Source organism: Punctularia strigosozonata (genome assembly GCF_000264995.1).
Source record: "Punctularia strigosozonata HHB-11173 SS5 unplaced genomic scaffold PUNSTscaffold_10, whole genome shotgun sequence".
NCBI classification, from domain to species: domain Eukaryota; kingdom Fungi; phylum Basidiomycota; class Agaricomycetes; order Corticiales; family Punctulariaceae; genus Punctularia; species Punctularia strigosozonata.
Genome location: NW_006767442.1, coordinates 537,231 through 551,230, shown reverse-complemented (window position 1 = coordinate 551,230; position 14,000 = coordinate 537,231). Strand labels below are relative to the sequence as shown.

General features: G+C 54.5%; 5 protein-coding genes across 5 annotated transcripts; 3 read left to right on the top strand and 2 right to left on the bottom strand.

Annotated features, from left to right (window-relative positions):
• Nucleotides 1-2,643: 2,643 nt before the first annotated feature.
• Nucleotides 2,644-5,589, top strand: PUNSTDRAFT_72698 (uncharacterized protein; the record flags this gene model as incomplete). Its single annotated transcript, XM_007385958.1, has 15 exons — nucleotides 2,644-2,727; nucleotides 2,787-3,191; nucleotides 3,245-3,387; nucleotides 3,436-3,454; nucleotides 3,508-3,586; nucleotides 3,639-3,849; nucleotides 3,904-4,068; nucleotides 4,123-4,174; nucleotides 4,231-4,332; nucleotides 4,388-4,487; nucleotides 4,540-4,576; nucleotides 4,628-4,724; nucleotides 4,782-4,863; nucleotides 4,918-4,961; nucleotides 5,014-5,589. 15 exons carry the CDS (start codon nucleotides 2,644-2,646, stop codon nucleotides 5,587-5,589), a joined length of 2,196 nt encoding a protein of 731 aa, XP_007386020.1.
• A 576-nt stretch (nucleotides 5,590-6,165) lies between these two features.
• On the top strand, nucleotides 6,166-6,593 carry PUNSTDRAFT_115088 (uncharacterized protein; the record flags this gene model as incomplete). Its single annotated transcript, XM_007385957.1, has 3 exons — nucleotides 6,166-6,339; nucleotides 6,401-6,457; nucleotides 6,486-6,593. 3 exons carry the CDS (start codon nucleotides 6,166-6,168, stop codon nucleotides 6,591-6,593), a joined length of 339 nt encoding a protein of 112 aa, XP_007386019.1.
• Nucleotides 6,594-7,356: 763 nt separating this feature from the next.
• Nucleotides 7,357-8,809, bottom strand: PUNSTDRAFT_136392 (taurine catabolism dioxygenase; the record flags this gene model as incomplete). Its single annotated transcript, XM_007385956.1, has 9 exons — nucleotides 7,357-7,471; nucleotides 7,526-7,687; nucleotides 7,740-7,796; nucleotides 7,855-7,934; nucleotides 7,992-8,090; nucleotides 8,146-8,162; nucleotides 8,227-8,254; nucleotides 8,314-8,407; nucleotides 8,466-8,809. The coding sequence occupies 9 exons, from the start codon at nucleotides 8,807-8,809 to the stop codon at nucleotides 7,357-7,359; spliced, it is 996 nt and encodes a 331-aa protein (XP_007386018.1).
• A 674-nt stretch (nucleotides 8,810-9,483) lies between these two features.
• PUNSTDRAFT_105592 (uncharacterized protein) lies at nucleotides 9,484-11,755 on the bottom strand. Its single transcript, XM_007385955.1, has 11 exons — nucleotides 11,427-11,755; nucleotides 11,080-11,368; nucleotides 10,628-11,011; nucleotides 10,497-10,568; nucleotides 10,421-10,444; nucleotides 10,309-10,363; nucleotides 10,226-10,256; nucleotides 9,980-10,166; nucleotides 9,772-9,923; nucleotides 9,664-9,717; nucleotides 9,484-9,606 (listed from the first exon to the last, which is right to left on the bottom strand). Exons 1-11 carry the CDS (start codon nucleotides 11,556-11,558, stop codon nucleotides 9,589-9,591), a joined length of 1,398 nt encoding a protein of 465 aa, XP_007386017.1. The 5' UTR covers nucleotides 11,559-11,755; the 3' UTR covers nucleotides 9,484-9,588.
• A 590-nt stretch (nucleotides 11,756-12,345) lies between these two features.
• On the top strand, nucleotides 12,346-13,994 carry PUNSTDRAFT_72515 (DUF455-domain-containing protein; the record flags this gene model as incomplete). The annotated part of the gene is made up of 7 exons (XM_007385954.1): nucleotides 12,346-12,440; nucleotides 12,495-12,664; nucleotides 12,720-12,886; nucleotides 12,955-13,169; nucleotides 13,285-13,457; nucleotides 13,493-13,565; nucleotides 13,622-13,994. The coding sequence occupies 7 exons, from the start codon at nucleotides 12,346-12,348 to the stop codon at nucleotides 13,992-13,994; spliced, it is 1,266 nt and encodes a 421-aa protein (XP_007386016.1).
• Nucleotides 13,995-14,000: the final 6 nt, after the last annotated feature.

Here is a 14,000-nt window from a genome sequence, read left to right as displayed (position 1 = left end):
AAGGACCGCGGTCTGATCGATGAACCTTCTATCTTCTCCCGCTGCACATATTCCATGTACGTCGGCCGCTCCCACACAGACCTGAAAGGTACAAAACGCCTGTCACCCGGGGCAACGGCCATTGAGGCTGAGGCTGACCAGCCTCTTTTCGACGATGAGACTCGACGAGTGCTCACGTTGTAGTCAAGGAATTCAGACAAGCGTGATGGCCCTATCGATATCGAGGCTCGTCTGCGAATATTTCGCGATTCTGCCTTAAAGCCGCTGTGTTACAAAGCACCTCATGTTCAGCTTGTGCGTTTTCTGTGCCTGTGTTCTATGTGCAGCTTCACAGCCTTGAAAGTCTCATGCAGGATTTTTTCGGGATTTGCCTAAAACCCCATGGTAACGACCGCTCGGCCAGACATGAACAGCGCTACAGATCTCGTCAGGAATGTCCGACCGCTGAACGTGCGAGCGACGAGACGTTGTTGACACTATTCGCTTCTCAATGCCAGTCGATCACCATCAATGAAGGTGGGTTTCGATGTGCCGACAATTTGTCGAATCAGGCACTTATGCAAGCGCTTGACAACGGAGTGTCTCTTTAGGCCGGCGGTAAGTACGGGCTCCAGGCACGCCGATATCGATGGGCTGGCTGCTGCGGTTTCATGCATGAACTCTGGATACCCGATGTTCGCGCAGTCGAAAACTTTCGACCCGGATGGACACGCACAAAGAGGCTAAGTCGCTTAGGTTGAGAGCCACCAGCGCTGTGCAAACATTTTAACTGTGATCATGCGAGAATGAGTTGCGGTTGTGCACATACCAGTTATTCTTACCTACAGCGGGTTGATCTGTAGCCGTCGTAGATGTCCATTCCAGCCCGCGATTGAGATGCAAAGCTGACGCCGCGACCATCACAATCACAAGCCAGTAATTGGGCAGAGTACACAATAAGCCACAACGTGAAGATGTCAACTTGTTTAGGGAGGTTGAAGGGTGGCTTGCCGTAGGCTTCGGGCGCCCCGTTGAGCTCGCCTCTGGGTTGGCTGACTTGACTGCGTGTCCCGCCCCCACCGCCTCTTTTTCTCCAGCCTACGCCCATCCTAGCGGACTCTCGGAGGGGCGTCGCAGCCGTTCGACTTTGCCCGCCCAGTAGTCCTGTTGAAGTAGTGCTATCAAAGAATCACGTCACACCCGGAGATAGCAATGCCCGAGTCGACCCAGGTTTCCCAACCGCCAACAACGAGGCTGCAGGGCGCTGCTCGTGGAGGACTGGTGCGTTCCTCATCTTTGACTTGCACGCCCGCCGAGTCCCTGAAGGGCGCGCCCCCCAACGTCCAGGTTACGTCTCTGAGCACAACCGAAGTCGACGCCTCACCGAGAGACGACGGGCCTGCTTCCTGGACCTTTCCCCACTCGGACACTCTCCGGCCTTACGACTCCCGGAGCTCGCCCTCGGTACCTCGCACCGGCAGGATCGTCGACCCGGCACAGAGTATGATAGGTGGTAACTATTCGTTTTACGACCCCGCGCATGCACAAGATCAGCAGCCGGTGATGGACTATCAGCAATGGGTCGACGCCTACGCCCAGGGCCAGGGAGGCTTCGGCTTCTTCCAATCTGGAGGCCATCCTGCGCCTTCGAACCCTGCTTTCCAACACTCGACGGCAGACCAACAGCCATTAGATCAGCCTAATCAGCATCCGAACTCAAATCATCTCCCAAATCAATACCACTTCGTCCAACAGCCTCCGTTCCCGGGCTCCTCGGTGCCCAGCGGCTCCTTTGATCCTCAGATCGCCGTACGCAAGTTTCCTAATCGCAACGCGCCACAGATCGGCCGGAGTGTCTCCGCGGGCAGCTATGGACACAACCGGGATCAGGTGCGTCAGCGATCGGCGTAGGCTGTACACCTTGGAGTAACATTCGCGGTTTTTTTTTTCCTTCGCAGAACGAAAATCTCTATTACCCGGCGTTGAGCGATTCGGAGGCAAATCACCAGCCGATCTCGAATGGTGGCATGCCAGCACCGGATTATGAACGCCGAACGCCCAGCGACAGGGTTTATACCCCTTCCTCAGACGCTCACTTCCTCCCGAGTTCAATTCCGTCCTCGTCCTCGTCGCCGTCGCACGTTGTCCCCGCCCCCTACGAGCAGGCCATGCCTATGTCGGCGACTCTACCCGCGAACTTGGGCGCTGCGCAAGCGTCCTCCGGAGGTCGACCAAGAACCACACCTCGGAAACGTCAACGCAGGGAGGGCAAGGAGAGCGATGGCAGTATCGATACGGAGGCCTTCCTGACCCTGCCCCCCACACGCGGTCCTGAGCCTTTGATCAGTGGGAGATTGTGAGTGCCACGAACCTTCTATAGTGATCGCTGACCTGAAACCTATCACCTCAGGCCCGGCGCTTGCACTCACTGTAAGAAGTTGAAGGTCAGCATTTGTCAAGGATGTGGGGCGCACGGGCTCACTTTATACTCTGCAGATGAAATGCGATTTTCCCAAAGACCAGAATGTTTGCCGGAGATGCAAGGCTAGCGGCCACACGTGTATCGTCGAAGGCCGGAAGCCCCGGAGTGCACCTAAGTAAGGAACAAACCTCCATTCCCCCGGATCTTCATCTTCCTCTCCTCGCTGTATGCATGCGTTGCTCATGTCATATTGTCACAGTAAACGCGAATACCTGCTGTCGCAAATCCGGCAAAAGGACGCTATCATTGAGTCTCTGCTGAAACAGGTCCGTGGGTTGTGATCTAAGGGTCCTGGGAAATTGCTGGCTTAGTCTCTCGCGTTTAGCTCCACAATCCATACCTAGCTACTCCGTTGTCCATTGCTGCATACCGCATGTCCACCGCACCTCCCGATCAACAGAATCAGAATGTCAAGCAATGGCTCGAGCGTCTGCAGTCCAGCATCCGCACTCACAACGGGCCCAACACGCTGAAAGGTGCCGCGTCGCGCAGTCGCGAGATGGTGGAAGACGCTTCGGACGAGTCAGATAACGAGGATCAGGCGGCCGGGGATGATGCAGAGTGGGAGGACCTGGACGATTGTCTGGTGACTTCGGACTCCAAGCTCATACCGGACGCTGCCGTGCCCCTGGGCTTGTTCGCGGATCTGTCGCTCGACCAAGCGAGATCGACGAAGGCGAAGAGCGATGCTGGCGCGGATGAGAACAAGGATGGCGAAGATGATGATGTGGTAAGTCCGGACGCACAGCACATTCAGATCATCAATTGAATCGTCGTTTGCAGGGTGTAGCCAACGAGACCTACTTTTTACCGGGTCCGGCGACAGACCTCCGCATGCGGGCGAAGCTTATCGAAAGTTACAGTCCTCCCGAAATCCTGTTGCATGGGCTTGTCACCCCCGATGATGTGGACAAGCTCTTTGACATGTAAGTGGTCATATAGATTCCATCACTGCCTTTATTGACTTTCCTTAGCTTCTTCAAGCGTGTCAACGTGAGGATCTGTCCTCGACCGCAGTTTCACGATCATGCTCATGTTGTTAATAGATATGGTTGCCTCTGCTCGATCCAGTGTTGCACACCCCGTCCACGGTCTTCGCTCGATGTCCTTTCCTCTTCACGTGCAGTGAGTGTTATGCATTCAATGTATGTCCTTGACCGATCATTATTATTGGCAGTATGTGCCATTTCCTCGCGCTATAGCCCCGAAAAATCCGAGATATATTCGATCGCTATGCATTTCGCCAAGAGCGAGGCATCCAACGCGTTGATCCACGGATGGAAGACAGTTGAGCTATGCCAAGCGTATCTGCTGATGTCCATGTATGGTGTGCCTGCGAAGCGCTGGGAGGAGGACCGCAGTTGGCTATATACTGGCCTCGCAATCAGGTCTGCCGTCATTTGAAGCTATTACCTACCAGGTTTCTGACGGAATGAGCGTAGGATTGCCATGGACTTGAACCTTCATGTTCCACCGCAGACCAAGCCGCAGAATGAGCGTCAGGAGCGGGAGGTCCTCAACAGGACTCGTGCCTGGATGCTATGCTTCAATCAGGATCGATCAACGGCGACCCAATTCGGTAAACCCTGGACGATCAAGGAAGACTAGTGAGTAGACCTGCATTCAGGAGGCCTGATACGCTTCTGAGCCTGTCATTGCAGTATCATCCGCAATGCTGGAGACTTCTACAAGACCTCGCGCTTCAACAGCCCGGTATGTTTCTTCGTTCACGAGCGTCCCGACGTCGTCTCATTGTTGTTGAAATAAAGTATGACATCCATATGTGTGGCTATAATCAACTGCTCCGTCTACTTGGTCGGGTACACAGCGATATCTATTCCGATCCGTCGTCGCCCTTAGGTATCAATCAGGTCCGTCCATTTGGTGTTTGTTGGTGCTGAGAAGGAACACTCATATGCCTGATAGCACGCCGACCTCCGCCCTTTGATCATGAACCATGATCATAGCCTCAACCAGTACTACGAAGAATGGCAAATGCGATTCGATCAGGACTCAGATCCGAACGGTACGTGCCTCCTATAGTACACTCCGCGCAAGACTGACCCACTCCCCCTTAGACCCGGTCTGCGTTGTCCGAGCAGCATTGCTCCCTTAGTGGGTTTCCACATACTGCTGATGGAAATGTTTTATTCATTGTGTCGTCAGCGTCATCAACTACTCGAGACTAGTCATGTGGTCCTTCCCGTTCCAGCAGGCGTTCCAGCGTGGCATTTCCGCTGACGACCAACTTGTGTTCACTACGGTAAATCGCGGCTTGCCATCAGCAATAGCCCTTGGCTGATGTTCATTTTATTTCCAGTGCATGAACGCTGCGAAATCCCTCATCCGAGTCATGATCGAACGATTGGTACCGACCGGTTTGATGCGGTACAGCCCGGATGGTTAGTCATATCCGAGAACACCTCATTCGTGATTGAATGACACTGTCAAACTAGGCTGGTTCTTATTCTCTTCATTTGCATCAGCTTTCTTGCTCAAAGTGAGTACGGATGGCTCCTGTGATGGCATAACAGTAATCATCCCCTGAATAGCTCCTGCGTCCCGAGTTTGCCATCCTACGAACCCCTCAGGACGAGCATGAGATTCTGGAGGTCATTTCTCGTCTGATTCAGATTCTGAGCTCGCCCGAAATCGCGCTCGACGATCGCCATGCCCCCAAGCTTTACGCTCGCTTCCTCGCCGGTTTGTTGACGAAGCACCGTCAAGATGGCATGGTACCGCAAGATCGACAGACTCCACAGCCACCTCACCACCAGGTGCAGTACGGCACTGGCAATCCAGGCGGACACCAGATGCAACCATCGGCGTCCAACCAGATCTACTCCCTGTCGCAACAGCAAGGGGCGTACGGCGGCGGTCAAGATTACGGCGCTCAGCAGATGTCGTTGCATAGCTCTTTGCCGCCCGTCATGCTGGCGCCGCCCGAGGACGACGCGCTGTTGAGTGCTGTTTCATCTAATCCGGGTTCTGGCTTTGGCGGAAGTATGGACGGAACGCTGTACCCTCCGAGCGCACAGCCGTCTCCCGGTTCCCCGGAAATGACTCTCGCCTCCATGCAGGCGATCAAGAACCCGGCATGGTGGGAAAGTATGATGATGCCAGGGTAAGGCGATCTCTGGGTGAACGATAACAATGGCGTCTCTAACAGACACATTTGCGCAGATTTGCGTGGCCGGTCGAAGTGAATCAGGCTTCTTACGGGCCTTTCGAGAACATCCAAGGCATCAGCCCGACTTCGAGCGCGTATCCCATCCAAGCCAGTTGAAATGACGATTATGCAAAGATGAAGTGAACCTTCCAAGTGTTATACCTCCAACCATATCTCAGCTTGGAATGTATATCGATGTCTGTCTTGGGTAATGTATTACAAGGGACTGATCGCGTATGATAGACTGTACACCACTAATACTTATCACCCCCGTGAACACCGAATTGTATTCCTGATCCAGACCCTGCGCGTTGTTGCGTGCTCAGGCTCCGTCCGAAGTTCTCGAGGTGTAATGGAGACGCCATGCATTTCCGAAACGTGCAGTACCCGAAGCGGAAATTGCGCCACGTCCGAGCGTGCACAATACACGAGGTGCTCCGCCAGGAGCGATCCTCGCGCCGCGACAACGACGGTATAAATGCGACGATGGGGAGGATCGAGCGCCCAGTTATCCTTCAAAATTTCTTCGCTATAAATGTCTGGCTCCAGCCCCGTTTCTCATATTGAACCATCCGATGCACGACACCAGCAATTGCCCCATGGGATCTATCAATTGATTGACATTGCTACTGGGTCCGCGCTAGATCTCTCAGGTGCAGACAGTACGACGTTGATTGCGTGGTCTCCGCACGACGGCCATAATCAGCTCGTAAGCACCCGTTCGATCGCTACTTCAATGACCTGTCTTTCATGTCCTGCTGCCATTGTAGTGGGATGTTGCCCCTAGTTCCAGAGGCGAAGACGGCGGCCTTTACCTGATTCGCAGCGTGTCAACCGGACTGTTCATGATGGGAGGTCGACGATCTGGCGGCGAAGGTTCGGTTGCATGGACGTCTTGTCCTGTGGCGAGATGGCGTGTTGAGGTCGAGGGTGACGATGCTCCAGACGGCGAAATTAGAGTAAGGTTCGTCGAGTGGCGTTGTGCAGAGCTACGAGGCGCAGGAGCTGACCATTTGCACAGGCTGGTACATGCGGCGTCCGGTGAGACTCTCCAGTTCAACAACTCGCGCGAGGTTCGCTGTATATGCCGCTCTTCCGGGAGGGCGTAGTTAACCTTCGAGCATGTCAGGCGAAGCTGGTGCACGAAGATAGCCAGACGCCCACCTGGAGCTTGGTCAGAAAGGGAGACTCCCAAATCCAATCGAGTATTGTCGCCGAGCAAGAAACAGAACCACAGGGCCATACGAACGACGATGCCACACCCTTCGATAACGTCCCTCTTGCCACAGGACGAATGATTTCGAGAAAACATGCGACTATTGGTCTTGGATCGTTCGTCTTGGTCACTTTTTCCCAGGAGGTTGAAGAGTTGCAAGGCTACGAGGCCAAGGCACAGCTGAATGATCCCTACGATTTATGGTTGTTGACACGCACGACACTGACAATCGGTTCCCTAGTCGTCTTTGAGTCCACGGTTCACGAGTTGAATAGGAGAAAAAGAGCATGATAATGCCGCTGAGCTCCTTCTCGACGACCATATGTGATTCTGCGTTAGCGCTGGTCTCGCCCGCATCTTGATTGTAATTGCCTAGTAAAACTTCCGCTCATCCTAATCACGCATTGCATAAAGTAGTACAGTTTATTTCCATCCCATATGACAGTAGAATACAACACCGAATTATCCGAAGTATGCAGGACGCGCTACGCGTTGAGCGTTAAAGGGGCGCTAGATCGCGTTACCCAGGACTTCACGTCGAGACTTAGACGCCGGGTCAAAGTACGGTCTTTCGCCGATGCTGACGACGCGGTTTCCGACGCGCAGTTCGTCTCCGTAGTCGTTCCTGCAGGATTTTCATCAGCGATGCATAGCTATGGGAAATCTGATGAGAACTCACGTAGCGGTGTGGAATGTGCATCGGTTGTCCCAAATGGCGACATCGTTGGTGGACCAGCGGAATCGCACCTGGAAGTCGTGGTTTTCGGAGACGTGCCGGAAGAGGTAATCCAGCAGCGCGTCAGACTCGTCTTCCGTAAGCTCAACGATGCGCTTCGTGAATCTGGTTACGCGGTCAGGGATTCGAGCATCTTTAGATGAAAGAACGGGCCCACCCTCGGTTCACGAAGAGCGTCTTGAACCCTGTGATGGGATGGGTGCGGATAACGGGGCTAGGAAGAGTAAATGCTCAGTCCTCATTTGAGTGCCCGATGAGAAGGAGTCACGAACTGAATGGCGACAAGAGCCTCCCCGGTGTTTTCAGCGTGACCGCGATGATCCTGCATCTTTTTGCCTTCCGCACGTGCCATCTACCGAACCTGATCAGATCTCACTCGCAAAGGGTGTAGCATGGAAGAAGTACGCACCTCGCGGAAGAAGGGAGCATCGTGTACAGCCGTGAGGCCTTCCAGGAACCTGCGCATAACGGGAGAAAGGCGATCGTAGGCTTCGTATCCACTAGCCCACTGAAGAGATCAAGTTAGGACGTGATCGACTACGTGTAGAAGTGTTGCAGCTCACCAGAGTATCACCGCCGACTAGTCAATCCGCCAATAGTCAGCATACGATGACTCGAGAACGTAAAAACTGGTAAAGGCGCACCTCTGGGCAATGTGTGCAGCTTGAGGATCTGGCACACGGGAGAACATCAGCTTATTTCAGGATAGATGCGCAGCTCGTGTGACTCACAGCATAGTCCGATGGTACGGGCTCGAAGGTGATATCTGTGTGCCATCCTTTGCTTGCTCGGGATCCATTCACGTATCCGGCCCTCGCGATGCCGCTGTGATGCGACTGTATTAGCGAACACGTCCTAGAAACGGAAATACGTGGGTTCGTACCCCCTGGACGTGATCACACTCGTATCCGCACCCAGCTCGCTGGTCTCTTCAGAGATCGGGTGCTTGTGCAGGGTGCTGCCCTTCGGCTTGCCACCGAGCTCGCCGAGGCGCGTCGCGAGCTGCTTCTGCTGCTCGAGGGTGATGTCCTGGTTGGAGAAGAAGACGACGCCGCGGTGCGCGACGAGCGTGGCGAGGTCCTTGATGAGCTCGTCCCCGTCCGGCGCGGTGAGGAACGCGGAGAGCTGGGTGTTTGGGTTCGGGAAGCGGGTGCCGATGTGCGGCGTCTCGTCGATGGACTCGAATCGGCCGAGCGAGCCTCGCTGAGCAATGGGTGCGGGAACCATCGTGTCGTCTGTCTTGTGGGTTCCGGTGGACGGAGAGTACGCTGGAGAGAGCTAATAGACGGCAGATCCGCGTTGCCTGGTCGCCCTCTTATGATGGGTCCGTCCGTGCGGTGGTCCGATCATGCTTATCTAGAGCCATCGAGCACGCAATACGGGTTCCTGATTGCGGGGAAACGGCGCGAACGGATGATAGCCATGCGAGCAATCGTGTTATTTGACGACCCAGAACGCGGCACGGAGACGGACGCGTCGGGGATGACGCCGCTCTGACGCGAATATGGCGGCAGCGACTCCGAAGCCCTGGATAATATACAAATCAAACATGATGTAATAGATGTAGACATAAGTTCGCTCCGTACCTCAAGCTTGCATTAGAGACGTTCTGTTTCCCAATAATTATTGAGATCCGGTATTGAGATCCGGGCCAGGAGCTAGGGAGTTTGCGAGTGGGAAGTATTGGGTTTTCCAATAATGATTGGAACAGAACGTCTCTATTACTCGACGGTCCCCACAAATCGACACGAATGCAACGCGAGAGTGGTTTCTTGCGAATAGTAAAGAGATCACGGTCGTTGATCAACATGGTAAAAGGGCGTACCAATCAACTTCTCTCGAATCACTCGTGAGAGACAACTTAGTCGGGGATCCCCGAGGAACGCGTATGCTTCGAAGATAGATGTGGTTGCAAGAGCATATTGTAGCTCTCATGCCATTATAGGCCACTATTACAGGCAGCTTCCCAGGGAGATTATACACGATCGGTTATATCTACGATTACATCATATAGCATTGCTTGCCTGTGAAGGGGGAAAACATGTCAGCCGGGCCTACATGTAGAACGGCGGGATACGCACGCATGTGAAGGGTTTTTGTCCCGTATAGTCAATGATAATAGACTTAATCGAGGTCTGATGAAACAATCGATGAGGGGGTGACTCGGAGAGAGGATGCAAGGTGCTCACGTATGTCCCGGCTATGAGGACGTACAGACCGAACACGATCCAAAAGTAGTTCAGGATCGTCTCGGCGGACCGCCACGGCCCTGCCCACTTCTTCGCGCCGGGGTAGAGGGTGAGGTAGGCCATTCCCCAGAAGATGAACCCGAACCATCCGTCTGAACCATCATGTTCGTGAGAAACTGGAGGATACCATAAGGGAAATTGGACGCACCGAATAGTGAGCTCATCAAGCTGAGCATGTCAGAGAAGAACGGAATGACCTCGGCTATGATGAACGCGAGGACCCATGTGGCGGCGACGATACCTCCCCAGACAGCCCAACCAACGACGGTGTTTTCATTGCGATGGCGCGAGGTCTTGGAGAAGATACGGAAAAAGATGAAGCGGGACGTCACGGACTGCGCAGGCGAGGTCAGGAACCATATCCGAGATCGATACAGGATGAGAGCATGCTCACGGAGTACAGCGAACCGAGGAAAACGATAGTCCTATGGACATCGTCAGGCGAGGACAATTCCACAAGAGGATCATGAAACGCACGGTATCGCGAAGGAGAAGGCAATCTTTTTGTAAGTCGGCTGCAGAGAGCCGAATGCTAGAGTCAACGAAATTTGAGTACAATATTTGTTGAGACGTTCAAATGGAGACACACCAGGAGCGGTCATGTATTGATTGCCTGCGTCCGTGGTCAACGGATGCTCAATCAAATGAGTTGAAACACGACTTACCGACATAGTGGTACATGATTGCGCCGCAAAGCGTGAACACAACAATCTCGGCGATTGTAACCGCCCACAGAGCTGCAAAAATCAAATCAGCACTTGAGTTTGACGATATAAGAAGCTGGACAATCATGTACCTTTGGGGAAGTCCTTGGGGTTCTTCATCTCAGCAATGAACGAGGGGAGGGTGATCTGGCCGACGAAGGTGTATGTGATGTTCAAGAACGCCGACATGCCCCCGACGAAGCCGGTGCCCGCGACGGGGAACTTAGTTACGATCGGCGCCGCGTCCTCGATGAAACCCGCGGGGTGGTCCTGGATCCCGGCAAATATTATCGCGAGGAGGACGGCGATGCCCATGGTGGCGGCACTGAAGGTGCCGAGGCCGCTGAGCTGGCTGAGCGGCCGCGGGAGCGAGACGAAGAAGCAGATCGCCGCGGAGATGAAAGAGAAAACGACGGTGCACGCGGCCGAGTCAGAGAGCGTGTTGAGCAGCTTTGCACCCACCAAACAGTGCAACGCTGTAAATGCATAGGGCGGTCAAGATGATTGCGGTACGAGATGCATGTTCTTGAAAAAATCGACAAACCTTGAATGAAGGTGTTGTTCAGGACGAAGAACACGGCCGTGATATTGTACGCAATCTGTCCATACTGCTCGCCGAATGCACGGGAGAAGAGGAGCCGTCCGATATCGCACACGTCCCGGACATGGGGGTTTGCGAGGCAGAACCGCCAGAGCACCAGGGAGGTGTATTGGACGGATGCGGCTACGGCGACTGTGACAAGTACGCCGGGTACCATGCCCAGGACTGAGAATGACCAGGGAAAGGAAAGGATAGCAAGGCAGATATACTCGGAGAAGAGGAGGGCTGCCGTCTGAGTGGAATGATCAATCGGCTCGTCCTCCTCGCCTGAATTACAACGGATAGCGTACCTTCTCCCAAGAGCATGTCCGGTACTTGATAGCATTGTTGCTCTCGAACGCCAGCTCCTCCTTGGTGACCTCATCGACGAGTTCGTCAGAGTCACCCGAGTAGCTGGTGCGAGATTGCTTTTCGGTGTCCATCGTTGCTTCCTGAGTCAAATTCTGAGGTCTCAGAGCTCCGAGGAGTTGGAGAATGAAAGAAGGGAAGGCGAGGGGGACGTGGTTCGAACACTAGCAACACGTCCGGAGATTTTGGCCCCGTACTTGAGGAGATCGACGGAGGATGGAGTGTGGGCAAGGATGGCGTGAGCCGGGGGTTGGATAGCGCAAGTTCGGTCGGCTACCGTCCATCAGCACGGAAAAGCGCGCTCCCGTCTTCTGCTGTTCTCTCATCCCAATCCACATTGCTTGCGGCCCCGCTTTGCAAATTGAAATACAAAATGATGGTGGTGCTTGCACGTGATGCGTCGTCAGGTGGCGGTGCGCCCTCCGGTGAGCTGCAACATGACCTGGCCCAGCTGCTGGTGATCAAAGATTGGACTACCGATCGCCGTGGGGGCTCCGGAATCTATGTACAGTAGTTCATCTATCTTGTCCCTTGCTAGCAGCCTCTTGAAGCTTGAATTTCGGAGACTGTCATCGTCGCAGTGCGCCACCTTGCAAAATTCTCGGATCCGGCCCCAACATGATCGAGTGGGTTCCGTCACGCATGCAATAGAGTCCGCGGAGAAGCTAGACGCGACGAAATGACAGAGTTGAATCATTGCAGACCCTGCTCACCCATACGCGATTCCTCTTGACACTTCGTTCGCAAGAGGGCACCTACCACTCACTTATTCTCTTTCGCCTGTCTACGGCTCATGCCAATGCGGGTGACGCAGAGGTCTCTCCACCGCCTGACCCGAGGAATGGTCACTGCCTGTACGCGATGGAGTCTTCATGTCCTCACCTTGGTGCAGATATGAGCCATGCTGAGATCGAAGAGTGTGAGACGAGCATGGTAGCAGTCTGCCCTTGGCATAGGTTTGTGCATGAAAACGACGTTTACATACCTTGCTACTGACCCGTCATTGCTAGGTACGACTTTGATCTACAAACCGGCAAAAGCGAAACAGGTCTGAAAGCATGCACCTATGCTGTCGAAGTTCGGCCGAGAACAGCAGAGGACGATAAGCAATATGTATGGCTCCAGCCTCCTGACGATGGTTCCAATTGGCGCGTTGTCGAACTCCGGCCTGTTTCGGAAGGTGAAAACCAGAACAACTATAGCTGCAGTCCTTTTTCCTCAAATTCGTTTTTCAGATTTTGCGGATCCACCGCCGGCGACGGCCTCGTCCCAGTTGCCTCCGACAGAGAAACCCGATACCTCCTCGGACGAGACCGAACCCATTGTGCCCGAAGCCAACGCGCCAAAGACTCTCATAGACTGGGCTGTCCTCATACTCAACACCCCAGACCCGACGCTGAAGGTAAGCGAGGCTGCATAACCGTCGCCCCTGGAACTGTCCTGAATGTATCTCGTTGAATGGCGGCCCAGGTCGCACGTACCCGGCATGCAGTTCATCTTTTCCATACCGGTCAACTAAGCTCCATCGGGCATCGGTCGTCCACGGCCTCGAGGCCGCCGGAAACGCCTCCGCGACATAAGGAGTATGCAAATAATACGGTCGACCCGGCTGCAGTGAAGACGCTCGGGAACCGGCGAAAGGCCGCCGTGATGCTGCACGCGCTGGCGAACATTGAGCAATGGGCGTGAGTGCATCCAAAACCGACTTCGGTCATAGGCCGTCGAACCTCATGTTTCCTCGTTAGCATCGACTTGGCGTAAGCGCGAGTCTGCATGTCAACTGAGCTGCGGAGGTCTGAGGTTCCGTCCACCTAGCTGGGATATCATCGCGCGATTCGGGCCGACACACAACCCCCCGCTCCCTCCGGCTTTCTTCGCCGACTTTGCCAAAGTCGCCCTAGACGAGTCAAAGCACTTTTCGCTGCTAGCGGCGCGATTGGAGAAAATGGGTGCGCGCGCACCGTCTTCCTTATGTAGCCGTCTTCCACTGACCTGGCTTCGTAATAAGGTGTGCGTTATGGTTCTCTTCCAGTACACGCCGGTTTATGGGAGTCAGCCCTCGTGACCAAGGATTCGCTGAGGTCGGTCCCTTTGTTCTCGGACCTGCGGCTGCATGTTCACAGCAGGAATACGATAGGTCGCGCCTCGCCATCATCCACCTCGTCCACGAAGCTCGTGGGTTAGACGTGAACCCAGGCACCATCGAACGCTTCCGTCGCGCGGGCGACGCGGAGTCCGTCAAGGTGCTCGAGATCATTCACCACGACGAGGTGACGCACGTCACCGCCGGCCATCGCTGGTTCACGCACTGCTGCGCGCAGGACGGCGTCGATCCTATACCGACCTTTCGCGAGGAGGTCCGCCGGGGCTGGCGCGGGGAGCTAAAGGGCCCGTTCAACGCTGACGACCGCGAACGCGCCGGTTTAATACCCGCGTTTTACGAGGGCCTCAGAGGAGGAATGCTTGATTCGAACCAAGCAGCATCTTCGTCCACGAGCATCGGATACTAACCATCG

Bases quoted from the DNA above. Each gene is read 5' to 3' on its own strand.
- PUNSTDRAFT_105592 (XM_007385955.1), bottom strand. From the start codon at position 11,558: ATGGACACCGAAAAGCAATCTCGCACCAGCTACTCGGGTGACTCTGAC. The intron at 11,369-11,426 runs GTACGCTATCCG...CATTCCACTCAG, and splicing joins GGACATGCTCTTGGGAGAAG to ACGGCAGCCCTCCTCTTCTC. The intron at 10,364-10,420 runs GTGTGTCTCCAT...CGTTGACTCTAG, and splicing joins TCAATACATGACCGCTCCTG to CATTCGGCTCTCTGCAGCCG.